Below are 14,817 nucleotides of genomic sequence, written 5' to 3'. Positions count from 1 at the left end.
AATAACAGTTCTTTTATAATCTTCTATGTTGTACGAGAGAAATGATAAATCACGTGGACAAAGTTATAAATATATAAATACGTAAATCATAAAGACACAATTGTTTAATTTTTTTTTTAAGTTATTCAGCGGATATTATAGATGTTATGTATTTATAGCTTCGAATTTATACATACCAATTATAGATTAAAATCGTATAACCGTACATGTTGTTATTTTTTGTGTACCTAAGTATCGATAAATCCACCCAATCGTAAATATGAGTGAGTGTCGTAAAAATCAGGAGAACATCAGAGGAAAAATCGATTTATTTCATAAATATAATATTGATGTAATTTCAACAATGATCTCAAGTTCAGGTAATTACGAGTTGAATTTTCATGGCCCACAGCAATCGATCGTTGGAATATTCTTAAGATCTCTCGAATATGGAAGACTGCGGTTGTGTCTTCGTGTTTTTTTTTATATATCATTGAAAACACTAATTTTACTTGTTGACATCAAATGTCCTATGAATTTTCCCGCCTTCCTGGAGGTATCAATAAACTCCTCATACTTCTCAGAAGCAATTCCAATGAAATTCACTGGCCTTCGGTTCTCCACGTCTCAACGACCGAAAGGCAACTCAGACAATGAGGTAGTGATTATACTCCTCATCGCGTATTTACATGACTTTTAAACATGTATAATATAATTATATTGTCACAGTATATATTTTTTTTTTCAAAATTCTTCATTGCTCTTAATAGTTAACGTCCAATAATTTTGGTAACATCAACGTTTTATTTCCTCCGTTCAGATCCTAAGCTATCAAATTCAGCTTTACCCAAATCATTACAAGCGAAAATATAAATGCAAGATTCTAGTACACGCGTCATCAAGTATACTTTAATAAATTCAGTAACGAAGTTGTGAAAGGAGATAACTTAACTCTTCTGTGAGTTTTTTGAAAATATCTCCGGAGCTAAGGGAGATGATGAAATTTTTCATCAAACCTTTTCTGTAGAGCGAATTGAGTTGCGAAGAAAAAGTTATTACGAAAATTTCGCTATCTCCCTCGGGTTGGGAGATATTCAAGAAAAATCGGAGAGCTAAATTAATTTGTCTTCTTTTATTACTTAGCGACTGAAATTATTTGCGAGCGTAATAAAAAAATTAACATACAAAAATGCCTGTTGGATCTAAGTGCGACTTTATTAGTTTGTGGTTTCATTCTTCTCTAGATGTGGTCTTTTCAATTAATCAGTCGATGCTTTATTGTCTCGTTGCGTGCGCTAATGCGGTTAATGAGTGATGCATACGGTTTCAATTAATCAGTTACTTAAGAAATCTTTACAAAATTTGCATGATCGACTCATTCAAAAGAATACCCTGTATAAACTCTAAGCAATTGTTGGGGTTTTGCTTGAGTTTTTTCATTCAAATTATAAAGAAAAATTTTAAAAATTATGCCAGATATTCGTTTACCTGCGAGAGATATATATTTTTTTAAATCCGTATTTGTTCAATCGAGTCACAGGCGATCCTAATTAGGTTTCAATTATGATAATCATGGGGCTCTAGAGGAAAATTTTGTTGGATTTTACCTTGGATGAATTCCAAGGATTATTCGTTTTTTATAAATGAGTATTTTCTTGAGAGAAGAATGTCGATTCATTTTTTAATGTTAATAATTATTGAGAGAGTTCAGTCAAGGTTATAACTGACAGGATCACCTTCTAAAGAAATATAATTGTTACAATTGAAACCCAATGGGGATTCCGTGGAAATGGCGCGAATGGAAAAATACGGTATCGAAAGGATAAATACTTTTCAAGTAAATGACTGTTTGCAGAATCAACCACAAAAAGGCCTTCAACGTTTCCACGTGAAATTAATAGTTTTCGAGATAAATATCTCATTGAAAATTTTTAATGAGAATTACCCTTTTTTATCAAATCTACGGATTCCGCAATTTTTTTCCTCATTTAATTTATTCAAAAAATGAGTTTTTTTATTTTAAAACGATCGAAATAAATCTACAAATCATAATCTCCAGATGGGAAACACTTGTCGATTTTTAAAAAAGTTTAAAACTTTGAAAAGAAATTGATGTTACGGGTATAGTCTAAATTAAGATTAAAAAATAAATGAAATAAAAAAATGTTCATGCTTGAGAGGTTTAAACGAGCTATCAATTGAATGATAAAATAATATTTAAACAACCGACATGAGGAGAAAAAAAAATACCAGTAATCGATGTCACGAGAATGCGAAAGCTCGCAAAACCCCAATTGGAAAATTCTCGAATTAGACCTACGGATATGTGGTGATGTGTGAATTTCCATTCTAAAATTACTAAAATACCTTAAGTGGAAATTAATGAGACTAAATCATGAAATAATGACTTGATATTTCTGGCAGTTGCGTTTACAATTTTGTAACTCCTCGTTGGATATTTATTGTTGGACGGCGGTGGAATGATCGAGTGAACCCATCGTTTCCCTAAATGAGAATGTCCCAATAGTATAGAATTAAATAATGATGAATGAGACTGGCACGTCCTCCGTCAATCAATGGCTGCCTCTTGCTGTCGGACGGCCACGATTTTTCACGTTCTCGATATTTATCAATGATAAATAAAAAAATATAGTATTTCACAGCTCTCGAGTCACTACATCAATATCCGCCGTCCAGTATAGGTCCGGTAATGAGTTTTAATGATTTTTCTTGTTCTTCCTTAGGCCGTTTACACCTGAGCGGGTTTCGCCTTACCGACTACTACCATGAGCTTTTGCAACAACCTCGTGGTTTTTACTGGAACAGACAAAAATCATCATCAGTATATCCCCCAACTAGTCCTTCAAATTTATGATCAATCGATAAATCAATTACTTCAAGTGCGATATGGGGACCAGTGTGTTTGTGTGCTGTGAATGCTGTGTATGATTTCTCATGCATAAAACAAAGTTGAAACGAACTTTTCTGGTATCTAATCGTCAACTTTTCAGGAGAAAGTTACTCGTGGGGTTTTAATCTAGTTAGAAACTGCCAGATTTTCCCTGTTGTGAAATGGTAACGTAAAGCACAAGTCAATTCTATTTCTTCTTCAAGAAATATCTAAAAAAATTTCATTCTTGACTGAAGAAAAATAATTGAACTTTTGGGTATCTAATAAAAATAAAACTTGAAAGTCGTATATTTTTTCAAGTGTCATTTTGACTCGGATATTTACATGTTCATTAAAAATTCGAGCGCCTCCGCATTATTCTCTCAAAGAAATCGTATGAATTACTCTAATTGATTTCAATACTTTCTTAAAACGATCAGGAAGCTGTCCGAGATATGGGAATAAAAACTAGACAGACTTGTTCCCCCAGACCTCACCACTTCACCACAGAATGAATTATCATATCAAATTATCGCGTACAAAATTAATATAATAATCAACAAGCATGCGTGGTTGATGAATCGGTAAATAGTGTACTTTTATCATTAAACCTTAGTCTTTGGTCCAACGACAACCATTGTCTTCTGGATAATTTGAGTCACTGCGCCTGTTGAAATATCAAAAAACAAAAATTGGATGAAACTCAAAATAATAAAGCAAAACGGAATGCTAAAATATCTCCCCCCGAAAAAAAAACAATGCAACGAAATAAAACAGTGATTCAATGAAAAAATCTCTCAGTTATAAGAAAAAAATCTCAATTACATTGTAGATACCATATGATACCATATGATAGAAAAATGGAGAAAAGTACGATTGATCCATAGAAAATAAAAAATAATAACGATTGTTATTAATCTTACCGACGCCCTTGACGAAGAATTTTGGTTTATTTTTCCACGCAATGAAGGCAAAGTAAACTGGAACAGCGGAGAATATCATGAGACAGCCATATCCAGTTTCAACAGGACTCGCATACATCGGCACGAGTGTAACAAAAAGTGTCGCAAGGATATAGAATATCGGGAATGCAAGATTGACCTTGATTGGTCTGGGAAGATTTGGCTGTGCCCATCTCAGCCAGGGTACACACAGCACAGACACACCTATACTCAGCTGCAATAAAAAAAAAAATTAATGACTCTCATAGAAAAATCGTGTGGGTGTGAATTATGAAATTATCCCAGTTATTCATCTCAGCTTTTCCTCAACAGTAATTTGAGTGAGACACGCCTTGAACTCACCCAGGTAGCGAACCCGACGTAATTTATGAGAGCATTTATGTCCGAGGAAGTCAGATAGAGCATCGACAGGAGTGCCTGAAAATAAATAAAGAGGATCAAATGAGTTTCAAGTGCATCTCCAGTAGATTTTACGGGTTTCAATGATTCAGTGGGTACCATGCAGAGAACAGCTGGTGCAGGAGTGAGCCTGGACACCTGAATCATGGTAAGTATCTCTGGCATTTGTCCCTCGCAAGCACCAGCGTAGAAAAGTCTGGACGATGTCAGTAGAATTCCATTGACAGCCCCAAAAGTCGAGAGCGCGACGAACACCGGAATCGTCCAAGCCATAAAGCCAAACAGACGATTTGCGAAGGTCTGTGCAAACATCAAATCCAAACATCAGGGACAATCCGATAAAAAAAAAGTCCTGCAAACAGGCCTCTCCTTTCTCAGGATAATTTATTAGTTAGATGATTTATTTAATTAGTGATAACTCACCACAGCGACTGCTTCGCTTGCTAATACGTCTTTAATGCTCAGAGTTGTGTAAAATGCGACGTTAGTCAGGACGTAAACGACTGTTACGAGGGTGCAGGATATGGCGATGGCCTTTGGCAAATTTCTATAAAAATAACAAAATTAACGTTTACTTTGGGTTTTTGTACTTTTGCGGAATAGATCGTAATTCATGGGTTGGCATTCTCATTACCTGACTGGGTCCTTGAGCTCTTCAATGATAAAATTGAGGTAATTCCAGCCGTTGTAGGCAAACAGACCCGAGTAGAAACTCAGAGCGATGGATGTCACTTCGGTATTTGTACCCTCGAATGTAAAGTGTTCAACTCGTCCTGCAAACAATTATCATTTTTTTAAATTTAGTTACTAACTCACTGAATATTCCACACGACTTCGTAACGAAAATTTCAAGAAATAGTGGAATAGCATGAAACGTTTTTTCTCCGTTTATTTCAATTGCAGATGCACCGAGAGAAAATTAAAAGACTTTACTGTGACGTCGATTAAAAATGGCTATTTTCTTAGTGAAAAATGCAAGACTGTCCGGAATTGTTAATAGCACGTATTTTTCTACACTATACGTGAATATCAAGGGAAAAAAATCCTTCAGAGTGAATCTACTTCAAGATTATTCATCGCCTCAGTCAATTTTGCAACAAATTTTTGGCATGAATGGAAGAGTAGATTCCACTCATCTTAAAGATCAAAGAGAGCATTAATTTCTTTTGTGCCCTTCCGAGTAAAAGACTTCAGTACATACTCTTCGTCATAATCAGTCTCAATGAAAGAGACGAAACCCCTGTCGATTAAAATAGTAAGATAATGGAAAGACGAATTGTTCTCACATGCAACAAAAAAGATGAGATAAACCCCTTAAATAGAATCAATTCAAGAAATTGTTCTCTATTTTATACGGGCGACGCATTAAAACATAATTTTTGATTGGCCAAATTGTCGCGTCCGGTAACAGGACACGAGACCTGAAAAGGAATTAAACACGTCAGACAAGTGACTTTTATTCTATGATTTCACGGTGAATGTGTGGGCGAAAACAGACATTTTCATTCTCATCCGCGACGTTCGAAATATTAGCGGTGAGATTAGCTCAAAGACACGTGACCTTGAACATTTTAGAGACCTGATCCAAGACCGGTATGTGCCATGTGTTGAATCCCTGAGAAAGGAAGAGATTCACATCCAAAATAACAAAAACTTCTTTAACATTTCAGCGGTCTTGAAACTCCACTTGAAACTCGAAAATTTCAACTTTAATCCTGAAATTCAATTTTTTAATTCACCTGGGACTTTTCCGATTTGACACAGGGAATTATCTTAACATTTTCATAAGTCCTAATTTGATATTTTAACAATTTAATTGTTGATTTGAAATGCAATAATCGCAAGCTGCAATTTGAATCCTAGAAATCTTCACCTGAGACATTTCAAAGTAATTATCTGAAACTTTTAAGATTTAATTCAAGATTTTTTGTTAATCCCTGTCTTATCAATGCTTGCTTAAAAAAACGTTAAGTCGTAAAGTCGTGTAATCAACGTCAAGTTCTGAAAGGCCAAAGTCAGTGCTTATCGGACGTTTAACTTAAGAAATTCGCAGTTCTGCAATTTGCACTTTTAAAGTCTTCGACAACAAGTCTGAACACACATTGATTCTTTCAACTGCAGTTTTTAAATCCGAGAAGATAAATTACCTCTGCTTAACTGATAACCCCCAGCAACAATGATGACGAAGAGGGCTAATAATTTAGCATAGGTGAAGACATCCTGGACCCTGGTAGCCCACTTGACATCCCAGCAGTTGACGAACGCCAACGTACCTGCATTAAAAAAAAATTTCTTTTAACTATAACGGTATTAAAAATCCCTGAAATCAATTTTTTATCAACTAATTGATAGTTGCAACAAAATTATGATATCGCCCTGTAACAAACATTGATAAAAATAAATAATTAAAAATTTTTTTTTCTTCAGTAGAAGAGTAAAAATTTTCTAAAACCTATAACTCATCCAGATCATTTCTTTTCGTCACTAAAAATTCAACTAGATCTTCATCTGTATCATTCATGATACAGGAGATAGTAAAAAATCGGGACCAAATGGGAGATATCGATTTGCTTCGATTGTCGATTCCGCGTGTAATTACCAAAATAGCGATTGAATTGTTATTGCACTTGCGTGACAATAATAAATTGATTGAATAAATATTCTTCAATTACTCATTTATAATGCAATTATGGGTAATTTCTCGCGGTAATTATTCTACGAAACTGAATCCCTGACACTAAATATGAAATAACTGAATATTCTATTATCTTCGATATTATTATTTAATTGAATTGACTTTTTAATGATTAATTAATTCCCGGGCGTACTGGGGTTCCAGAAAATTTGAATCTTTCACAATTTGCTAATCTAGTTCCTCTGCCTTTGCACAAAAGGACTCAGAGATAATTCGAAAGTTTACGTTTCAAGACAATACGTTGGAGTCTCGCGGAATTTCTGAGAGCCATTGCGTCAGGCATTCCTCGTTATTTTATTATTTCCTCGGTATTCGTTTTTTTCTTGGATTCTCTTTTCCGGATGATGATCATGTCAACGTACATATGCAGACGACGGCGAGGAGCCGGGCGGCGTCATCCGGTGGTGTACACTCAGGGAAGAACGGCTTCAGGACGTAAATGCTGAACGTCAAGGCTACTATTGCCTGACTGCAGGGTCTCACTATCATGCACTCCACCCAGAGTCTTATGAAGGCTGCAAAGGGACCGAATGTCTCCATTATGTACGCATAATCGGCTCCTGATTTTTTTATCATGCATCCCAACTCTGCGTAGCAGTAGGCGCCAACCTGTGGATAATCACCAGATATTCCATAAAATAATAAATAATAAATAAGTGGCGAGAATAATGTTGGATCTCGGAGTTTTTCCGGAGTTCAAAATTCACGCTTCTAGAATTTTTATATGTCCGGATTTAAGAAATATTTATTTCTTCGTTGTGTTTCTTTGTGGGACCGTTCATTTTTTAAACAAACGTTTCCACCATAGGAATCCTTTTTGTTTATTATCAAAAAAATTGGATTATGAATTTTCATGGAAATCCGTGGATTTAAAATTTGACTGGGGCTTAATTGAAATTTAATGGACCATGTGACCAATTAATGTAAAATCATGTAATTAATTTACCATGGAAAATATTCCTGATGCTGTCCAGACCATGAGTGCCACATTGACACTTCCTGTGTGCTTGAGGACCCCTGTAGGGCTGACAAAAATACCAGAACCGATAATCGATCCAACAATCACTGTAACTCCGTTTATAAGTGACATTTTTGCCTCCAGTTTGATTTCATCACCCCCATCAGCGTTTTCACTCGTTGCCACAGGGTCATACGGGCTCTTTTCTCCATCCTTTATGCTGCCGTTCCTCGACATGATGCCTTTAACCCAAATGCAATTCAAAATTCCGGAATTAAAATAAATTTCTTGAGAAGTTCTATCCTATCCTAAAAAGAAGAGCTTTCTTCGAAATTAATACAGAATGTTAATAATTATGCCATTGACTATGAATTTTCCTTCACTTTATCAGATGTCCCTTTTTTCAAAAATAACTGGTTTTTTTAGTTTTTTTGACAAATCGTTAATCGGATTGTGATAAAGTAGACCGTTATCATTATTTTATAATCGTGGCAATAATTTTGCAATAACTATGCAATAATTTTGCGATAGTTTTGCCGTGTTTTTTATGTTTTATGATATTTTGAAGAGTTTAGAAAAACGTAGGAAAATTATTACACAATCATGACATTTTGGGAGTCATTAAATAATTTATTATTTAATGTGAAAACGCAACATTTTCTCTCGTCAATTCGATCACCGACTTATGCGAAAACTCAGAGGAGAAACTACAATTTTTTCGTTTATTTTCCATTTTTCTCTGTGTGAAAGAAAAAATTCTTCCATATCCCCATCACTCATTCAATAATTAATGAATAATAATAAATAATGATATAATGATATAAGCTATAATCGTTAATGATTAGTCAAAGGCTATTACTAATTACACAGTGATATAATTTTATTCTAATTTGTTTGATGATTGATTTATTTATTGTTGATTGTTATTCCTCGTGAAAAATCGGGGGGAAATGATTTCTGACTATTGAAATGTGAATACCGTTTTTATTTTATTAATTGCAATGTTAAAAATCGAGTGCTAATTTCCTGCGTTCCGAGAGAAAAATGATTTCTTTAAAGTGATCTTGTTATTGCCGAACAAATGTATTTCGAAGAAGCATTCAAACTGGAATTTTATGTGGGGATTAACGGTATTTAATTGTTCCAAGTGTCTTCACCTTATGTTTACCCAGAAACAATTTTTTGACCTGTAAACTATAACGATCTTTGATGAAATGATGTTTTTTTTTGCCCACCAGGAAATGAACCATTTACTTTCCTTCTATCCCACCCATCGGCATTTCTATTTTCCTGTGAACATCCTATTCTCCATTCCCGGTATTCTAGAAGATCACCCGGAACAAATTACGATTTCACACGTACCGATTCTTCTGACCAATTCTTCAGACTTATTTCCACTTTTTCTTGAGGAAAAAAGTGGAATACAGAACTGGAATACGCGGTGGAAATGTCACGGAGCATCTTACGAAACTGGGAAAAAACAACGGAGGAAAAACTTATTGGAAAATAATGAACTAACATTTCGAAATGTTATAACTGTGTAAGAAGAATGTGAAATTCCTTCCTCGGTAGGAATTTTCCTTCATCAAAAGATTGTTTGTTATTTCATTCTATTTGGTTTTAATCCCGGATGCAATGTTGAGTCGCAGGAAATAAAGGAACAATAGTTATGGTTTTCCAATACTTCATCTCCATTCATTTCCCCGGAGTGGCTGTCCCTAAAGTAAAAAAATGTCATTGAGAACGCCCACATGTTCAATTTTGAGAAATAGATAAATAATAACTATGAAAAAATTCAAAATACTTTAATTGTCATTCATTTTTTAATTTTTTTCATCATGTAAAAATTTATACATTTTTATCAGTCAGTAATTAGAATTCAGAATATCCAAGAATTAATTGTGATTTTGTAAGAATAATTATGAAACGAGTTATTTAATTTATTTCATTAATGAATTTGATTATTTAAATTAAGTGATTATTTTTAAATGCTTTTTGGTGATTGAAGATCTTCGCAGAAGCCGAAACAATAAAAACATTAAATTGTTGTATAATATTAAAATTGCAAAAAGTTGAAATGGAAATTATTATAAACAGAGTGACGTCAGCGTTCACCTTATAAACTTTACGGATAGAAAAAGCAGAAACTAACGATTTGAAAACTAATAAAATTGATGGGATTGGATATTAAAATTTGAATGATGACCATAACTATGAGATCATTTGAATTGTGGGTAAATGCAATAAATCATAAAATGGCTGAAAGATTCTCTCGATCATTATTCACAGAATCGTCATTCAATTTCATTTTCTTTCAGAGCATTAAAATGATTTTTCTTCATTCTCAAAGATTTCTACACGCGTTCTACTGAAAAAAATCGTTTCTGCTTATGAAATTTAAATAAACAATTTCTTTTAAAAAATCTAGGACCAGTGTAGTAACATTTTCAGATATTTATTTATTTATATCATTTTTTCTACATAGATCTAATGAATCTAATTGATGTAAAAAATTTATTTCGGTAAGACCAAAATTTTTTACACTGCACTCCCGGGAAAAATTCTCGCATCTAGAAAATTTCGGCGGTCACAATCGTTTCAGTTAAAATAGTCACAATCCCTTTATACCTGACCCACGTTGCTCTACCTGAATTTGAGGAGAGGCCCTCACGTGAAAGCTTCCAAAAAATTTTCAAAAAAAGATACTCATGGCAGAATTCCTAAAATTACGGGTTTTATTCTATTTAAAATTTTTTTCCTCCATGCTGACACTTTCCAACCTTTTTCCCCAGATAGAATAAAAACATAATCTACAGTTTTGCAATTCGTTTCAAATGTTTATTATAAAAATTGGAGGAAAATGTTCGAAACGCGATGAAAATGAATTTTGTCGGGAAAGATGGAGAACATCATTCAGAGTATTTTTGAACAGATTACATGAATGCGAAAGAGAAATTGTTATCTCGATCGAAACTATTTATCGATTTATTTTGATCGGAAAAGACGCACCTCCGCGTCTAGGAGGTCAAATTACTTTTGAGATAACGAGAAAAAAACCGCGGGTATTATCATAGGTCATGGGGCTTCAGGGCTGTTGAGTCTTTCGCACTTGCATAATTCTCGCTTGCATTTCATTGTTACGAGATTAAAATTGGAATCCCCAGGGTTCGATCCATCGAAATTCGACTCCGGTTGAGAGGGCGTATGGTTTCCGAGGTGAAAATAAAAAACCAGAGGGTTGGTTCACCACATTCAGAGAAAAAACTACTTTCTACAAAGATGCTATTTCTCATTCAAGAAAATATTTTCTTGTCAATTTAAAAAATCGCGAAATCTCGGAATAAATCGATCATAGGGTTTTCGCACTGAGAAAAATTTTTTAAACGAAATTAAATCGAAAAATGAAAAAACTTTTTAATTTTCTGTTCATTAATTCATTAATAAATATTTTTCTCAGGACCTTGTTTACGTATCTCGGATAAAGAATATTATATTTACAAGATCAATGTTCTGTACACGGAAAATGATAATGAAAGTCTCCATCGTACAATCGAAACAAGTGCTTCACTCTTGGAGATGATGAACAATCAGATAACGAAAAAATAGATTCTCCCAATCAATTAATTGTTGAAGCTACCGCTAATGAATAACATTAAATAATTATATTTCCCGACAATAATTCCATCCGCTCTAAATAATTATTTATGCATTATTAATATATATTTATAAATAATTAACTGAATAAATTGAAACAAAAATTATTTTTTTAAGGCTTTCCCAGTATTTAAATTTATTAATATTGTCAATTATTATCGAATCTAACTAAAGATTGTAAAGATGAAAACATGGGAAGATTTATGGTGAGAATGAAAAAGTTTAAGATTTAAAGGGGAATTTATTGCTGTTGATAGACTTGTGTCCCTGTGATGGTATCCATATTAATTTTTATTTCCTGATTTTAACAATCTGGGGTTTTATCATTCTGATAATATCGCAAGGACTGGGTTTCCAGGTGCGATTGAGGGGTTGTTGCGTCATCCCTTATCGACCCACCACCGCAGTCCAATGCCTTCAATTTTCCATCCCCCTTTCACGTTCAGCGAAATCCAGTGCTTTACTTTAAACATCACTGCTCCCTTGTTATTGTAAACATGTGTACTGTTTTATAAATTAATTAACGTACGATTTGTGTACAATATCGTGATGTTTAAACAACCCTTATAAGACAACTTGTTGTTGTCAAGATAAATTTCAATAGTTTCAATAATTTCAATAATTTCAATAATTTCAATAATTTCAATAATTTTTCTCTTAAATTTCCTTCGAACGAATTAAATGTAATTAATTGATTCATTATTTCAGGATTATTTTATTTATTATTCTATTCTTTTTATTCATTTGAATTTTGAATTTAAGAAAAATGATTGGAATTATTAAAAGTTAAATCTTCTTCTAGAGTATTTAAAAAATTAAGAAATATCTTGCAATCTGCAAGAGATGATAAATCAACTTTCATAACGGATTATCAGAAATATTTTTATATTCGGAATAAATTGGGAAATATTCAGAGAAGGGAAGACTCAGGGTTTATAAATGGATATGCGATTTAAAGAGAAAACTCGTCATTTGAAAATTTCAATTTTCCAATCATTTTATTGATTTTCCATGAAATGCGGATTTTTTACTAGCTCTACAATTTTTTACGATATGTCATAACAGTGTAACAAAAAATTTTAGTTAATTAAAATGATTGAAAATTTCCTAGACATTTTATTAATGATTGGATTCATGATTTTATTATTATTGTTATTGTAGCTGTTAATCGAATTGGTAAAATTATAAGAAGTGATAATTTATTGATATTCTTGTAAGATTTCAAGATGAAAAATTATTTCTAGGAACTTTTGGTCCCTTTTAGCCTCAATTCACAATTTTTCGAGTTATCCGACAAATTTTTGATCGGATTAACGCGAAAAAAAAAACATTTTGGATTTTTATAATTATTTAATGACCCCCAAGAAATTACGATTGCGCAATAACTTTCCAGTTTTTTTCTAAACTTTTCGGAAATTCATAGAGCGTAAGTCCTGAAATAATGATAAAATGTATATGTATATTTTTTGGGGTCAACCCGATAAACAATTTGTAATAATAATGTAATAAACCAAAAAAACCGGTAATTTTGTATGCAGGTTGAATATCTGTAAGCCATCGAGAATACAGAAGCAGATAAAATTTTCAACAAGTCAAGAAACTATCGAACGATTTTCCCTCCCTCTCCCAAAGGGTTAACGATGCATGCGAACCCACCCCCACGACAATCGAGCGCCCCTATTTTTCCGCCGAAAATTTGCACAATCACTTGATCGCAAAACCCTCAACACCGTTTGGGTGTTGAATTTTCGGGTCACCCTCTCTGTGATCATGCAATAATCACTGACTCTGCGAAAATAAAAAAATCAACCCCTGGAGGTGCGCACGAGGAATGGACGCGCGTGTGACGCCAACGGGAAAATCAATAGCACCACGTGGGTCGAAACCGTAATTTCCCGAAAATGTTCAACAATCAGAAGACAAACTCTAAATAATAATCATCGATTTTCTAAATTTAATCCAACAAGAATGAAGGACGGGACAAAATTAAACTACTCCACTTAAAATAAAATTCAAATTTCTACCCACACGAAACGATTGAAAACCCCAATCATCCCCTAAAAATCTAAAAAAAAAATTAAAAATCAGTCCACCAATCTCAAATAAATGTAATCATGCCAACGATAATCTAGAGTGTCCGTTTTACCCCACATTAAAAAATGCCGAGTGCTATCTAACCAAATGTTGTCCGTAAAAATAAAATAAAAAACCGAAGAAAAAAGATGAATGAAAAAAAGGGGTTAATATTAAAAAATTCGTAATGGCATTATTGCCCCTGGGAATTTAATTATCCACTCACAAAAATGCATAGTTCGCGTAAATCCGTGGAAAATATGAAAAACTATTTCATTTCGATTTTTTATAAATAAAATAATGTGGAATTCTCACATTATTCATATTTTTGCAATATTGTCAAAGAAGAGTACCATAAAGAGAAAACTGGAAAAAAATCATCTAGGCTTAAGATATAGTGCCGCTTGTGAAAGAGTCGTCTCTTCCCGAAAACTAAAAAAACTCAATAAAAAAATGAAAAAGAATAAATAAATAAGAATTTTGAATTACCTGTTGCGTTTTCCTTTTAATTAAGCGATAAGCGAGTATCAGCGAGTAATCCACAGACGAAACTTGTTGTTAATTTCACTGATAACTTGGAGTATTAATGTGTCATATTAAATATTGAGAGGGAACCTTTCGCCTCGCGTGAGCCGAGGAAAACTGCCCGGTTTGGGGGCTACACAGGGCTCTACTACGAGTTGGGGCGTTCGATAGGGAAGCAGAAGAGGTGGGGCAGCGGAGACGAGAGCGAGGGAGAGAGAATAAAAAATAAAATAAAAAAAAAAAACAGAGGAACAAACGGTGCCAGGGGGTAATGATGGGCAGCCTCCAGGAGATGCCATTCCTCACCGATTTACCTGGCATTCCTGAGAAATTAGTGGTGCACTCGCTATTTCCTCTCCACCTGTCCATATTTTTGAGATTAAAATGAACTAGAAGGAAGAACAATTTTTTTGAAACTAACAAATGAGATTTATGAATAATCGCTGAAAAATGGGATTGAGAGCTACATATTTAATTGAATACACTTGTTGGTAATTAATTATAAAAAGAATTAATTTTTGGCGAGAACAACTCAATTTTTCTCGCGGTATGCTTTTCGGTTTTTATTTTGTTGGAATTTATCGGATTCGCCTTGAATTCTTTTGACAACTGGCTGAACAGACACGGTTCCAATTAATGACCTTCGGATTCATGAATTATTTATTTGATCCGGGTCATTATC

General features: G+C 33.7%; 1 protein-coding gene across 2 annotated transcripts; it reads right to left on the bottom strand.

Moving 5' to 3' along the window:
• Window positions 1-290: 290 nt before the first annotated feature.
• Window positions 291-14,252, bottom strand: LOC105267817 (large neutral amino acids transporter small subunit 1). 2 transcript variants are annotated; one of them, XM_011307047.1, is made up of 11 exons: window positions 14,100-14,252; window positions 7,872-8,125; window positions 7,288-7,534; window positions 6,378-6,503; window positions 4,865-5,003; window positions 4,654-4,777; window positions 4,330-4,530; window positions 4,174-4,248; window positions 3,793-4,045; window positions 3,481-3,536; window positions 2,710-2,796 (listed from the first exon to the last, which is right to left on the bottom strand). In XM_011307047.1, the coding sequence occupies exons 2-11, from the start codon at window positions 8,118-8,120 to the stop codon at window positions 2,794-2,796; spliced, it is 1,473 nt and encodes a 490-aa protein (XP_011305349.1). In that variant the 5' UTR covers window positions 8,121-8,125; window positions 14,100-14,252; the 3' UTR covers window positions 2,710-2,793. The 2 variants fall into 2 exon arrangements, with proteins under 2 accessions (XP_011305269.1, XP_011305349.1); XM_011306967.1 differs by lacking the exon at window positions 3,481-3,536 and having other exon boundaries at window positions 291-2,796.
• Window positions 14,253-14,817: the final 565 nt, after the last annotated feature.

This window comes from Fopius arisanus, unplaced genomic scaffold (assembly GCF_000806365.1).
Source record: "Fopius arisanus strain USDA-PBARC FA_bdor unplaced genomic scaffold, ASM80636v1 scaffold00001, whole genome shotgun sequence".
NCBI classification, from domain to species: Eukaryota; Metazoa; Arthropoda; class Insecta; order Hymenoptera; family Braconidae; genus Fopius; species Fopius arisanus.
The sequence above is the reverse complement of the archived record's forward strand: the minus strand, read 5'-3'. Positions and strand labels throughout refer to the sequence as shown.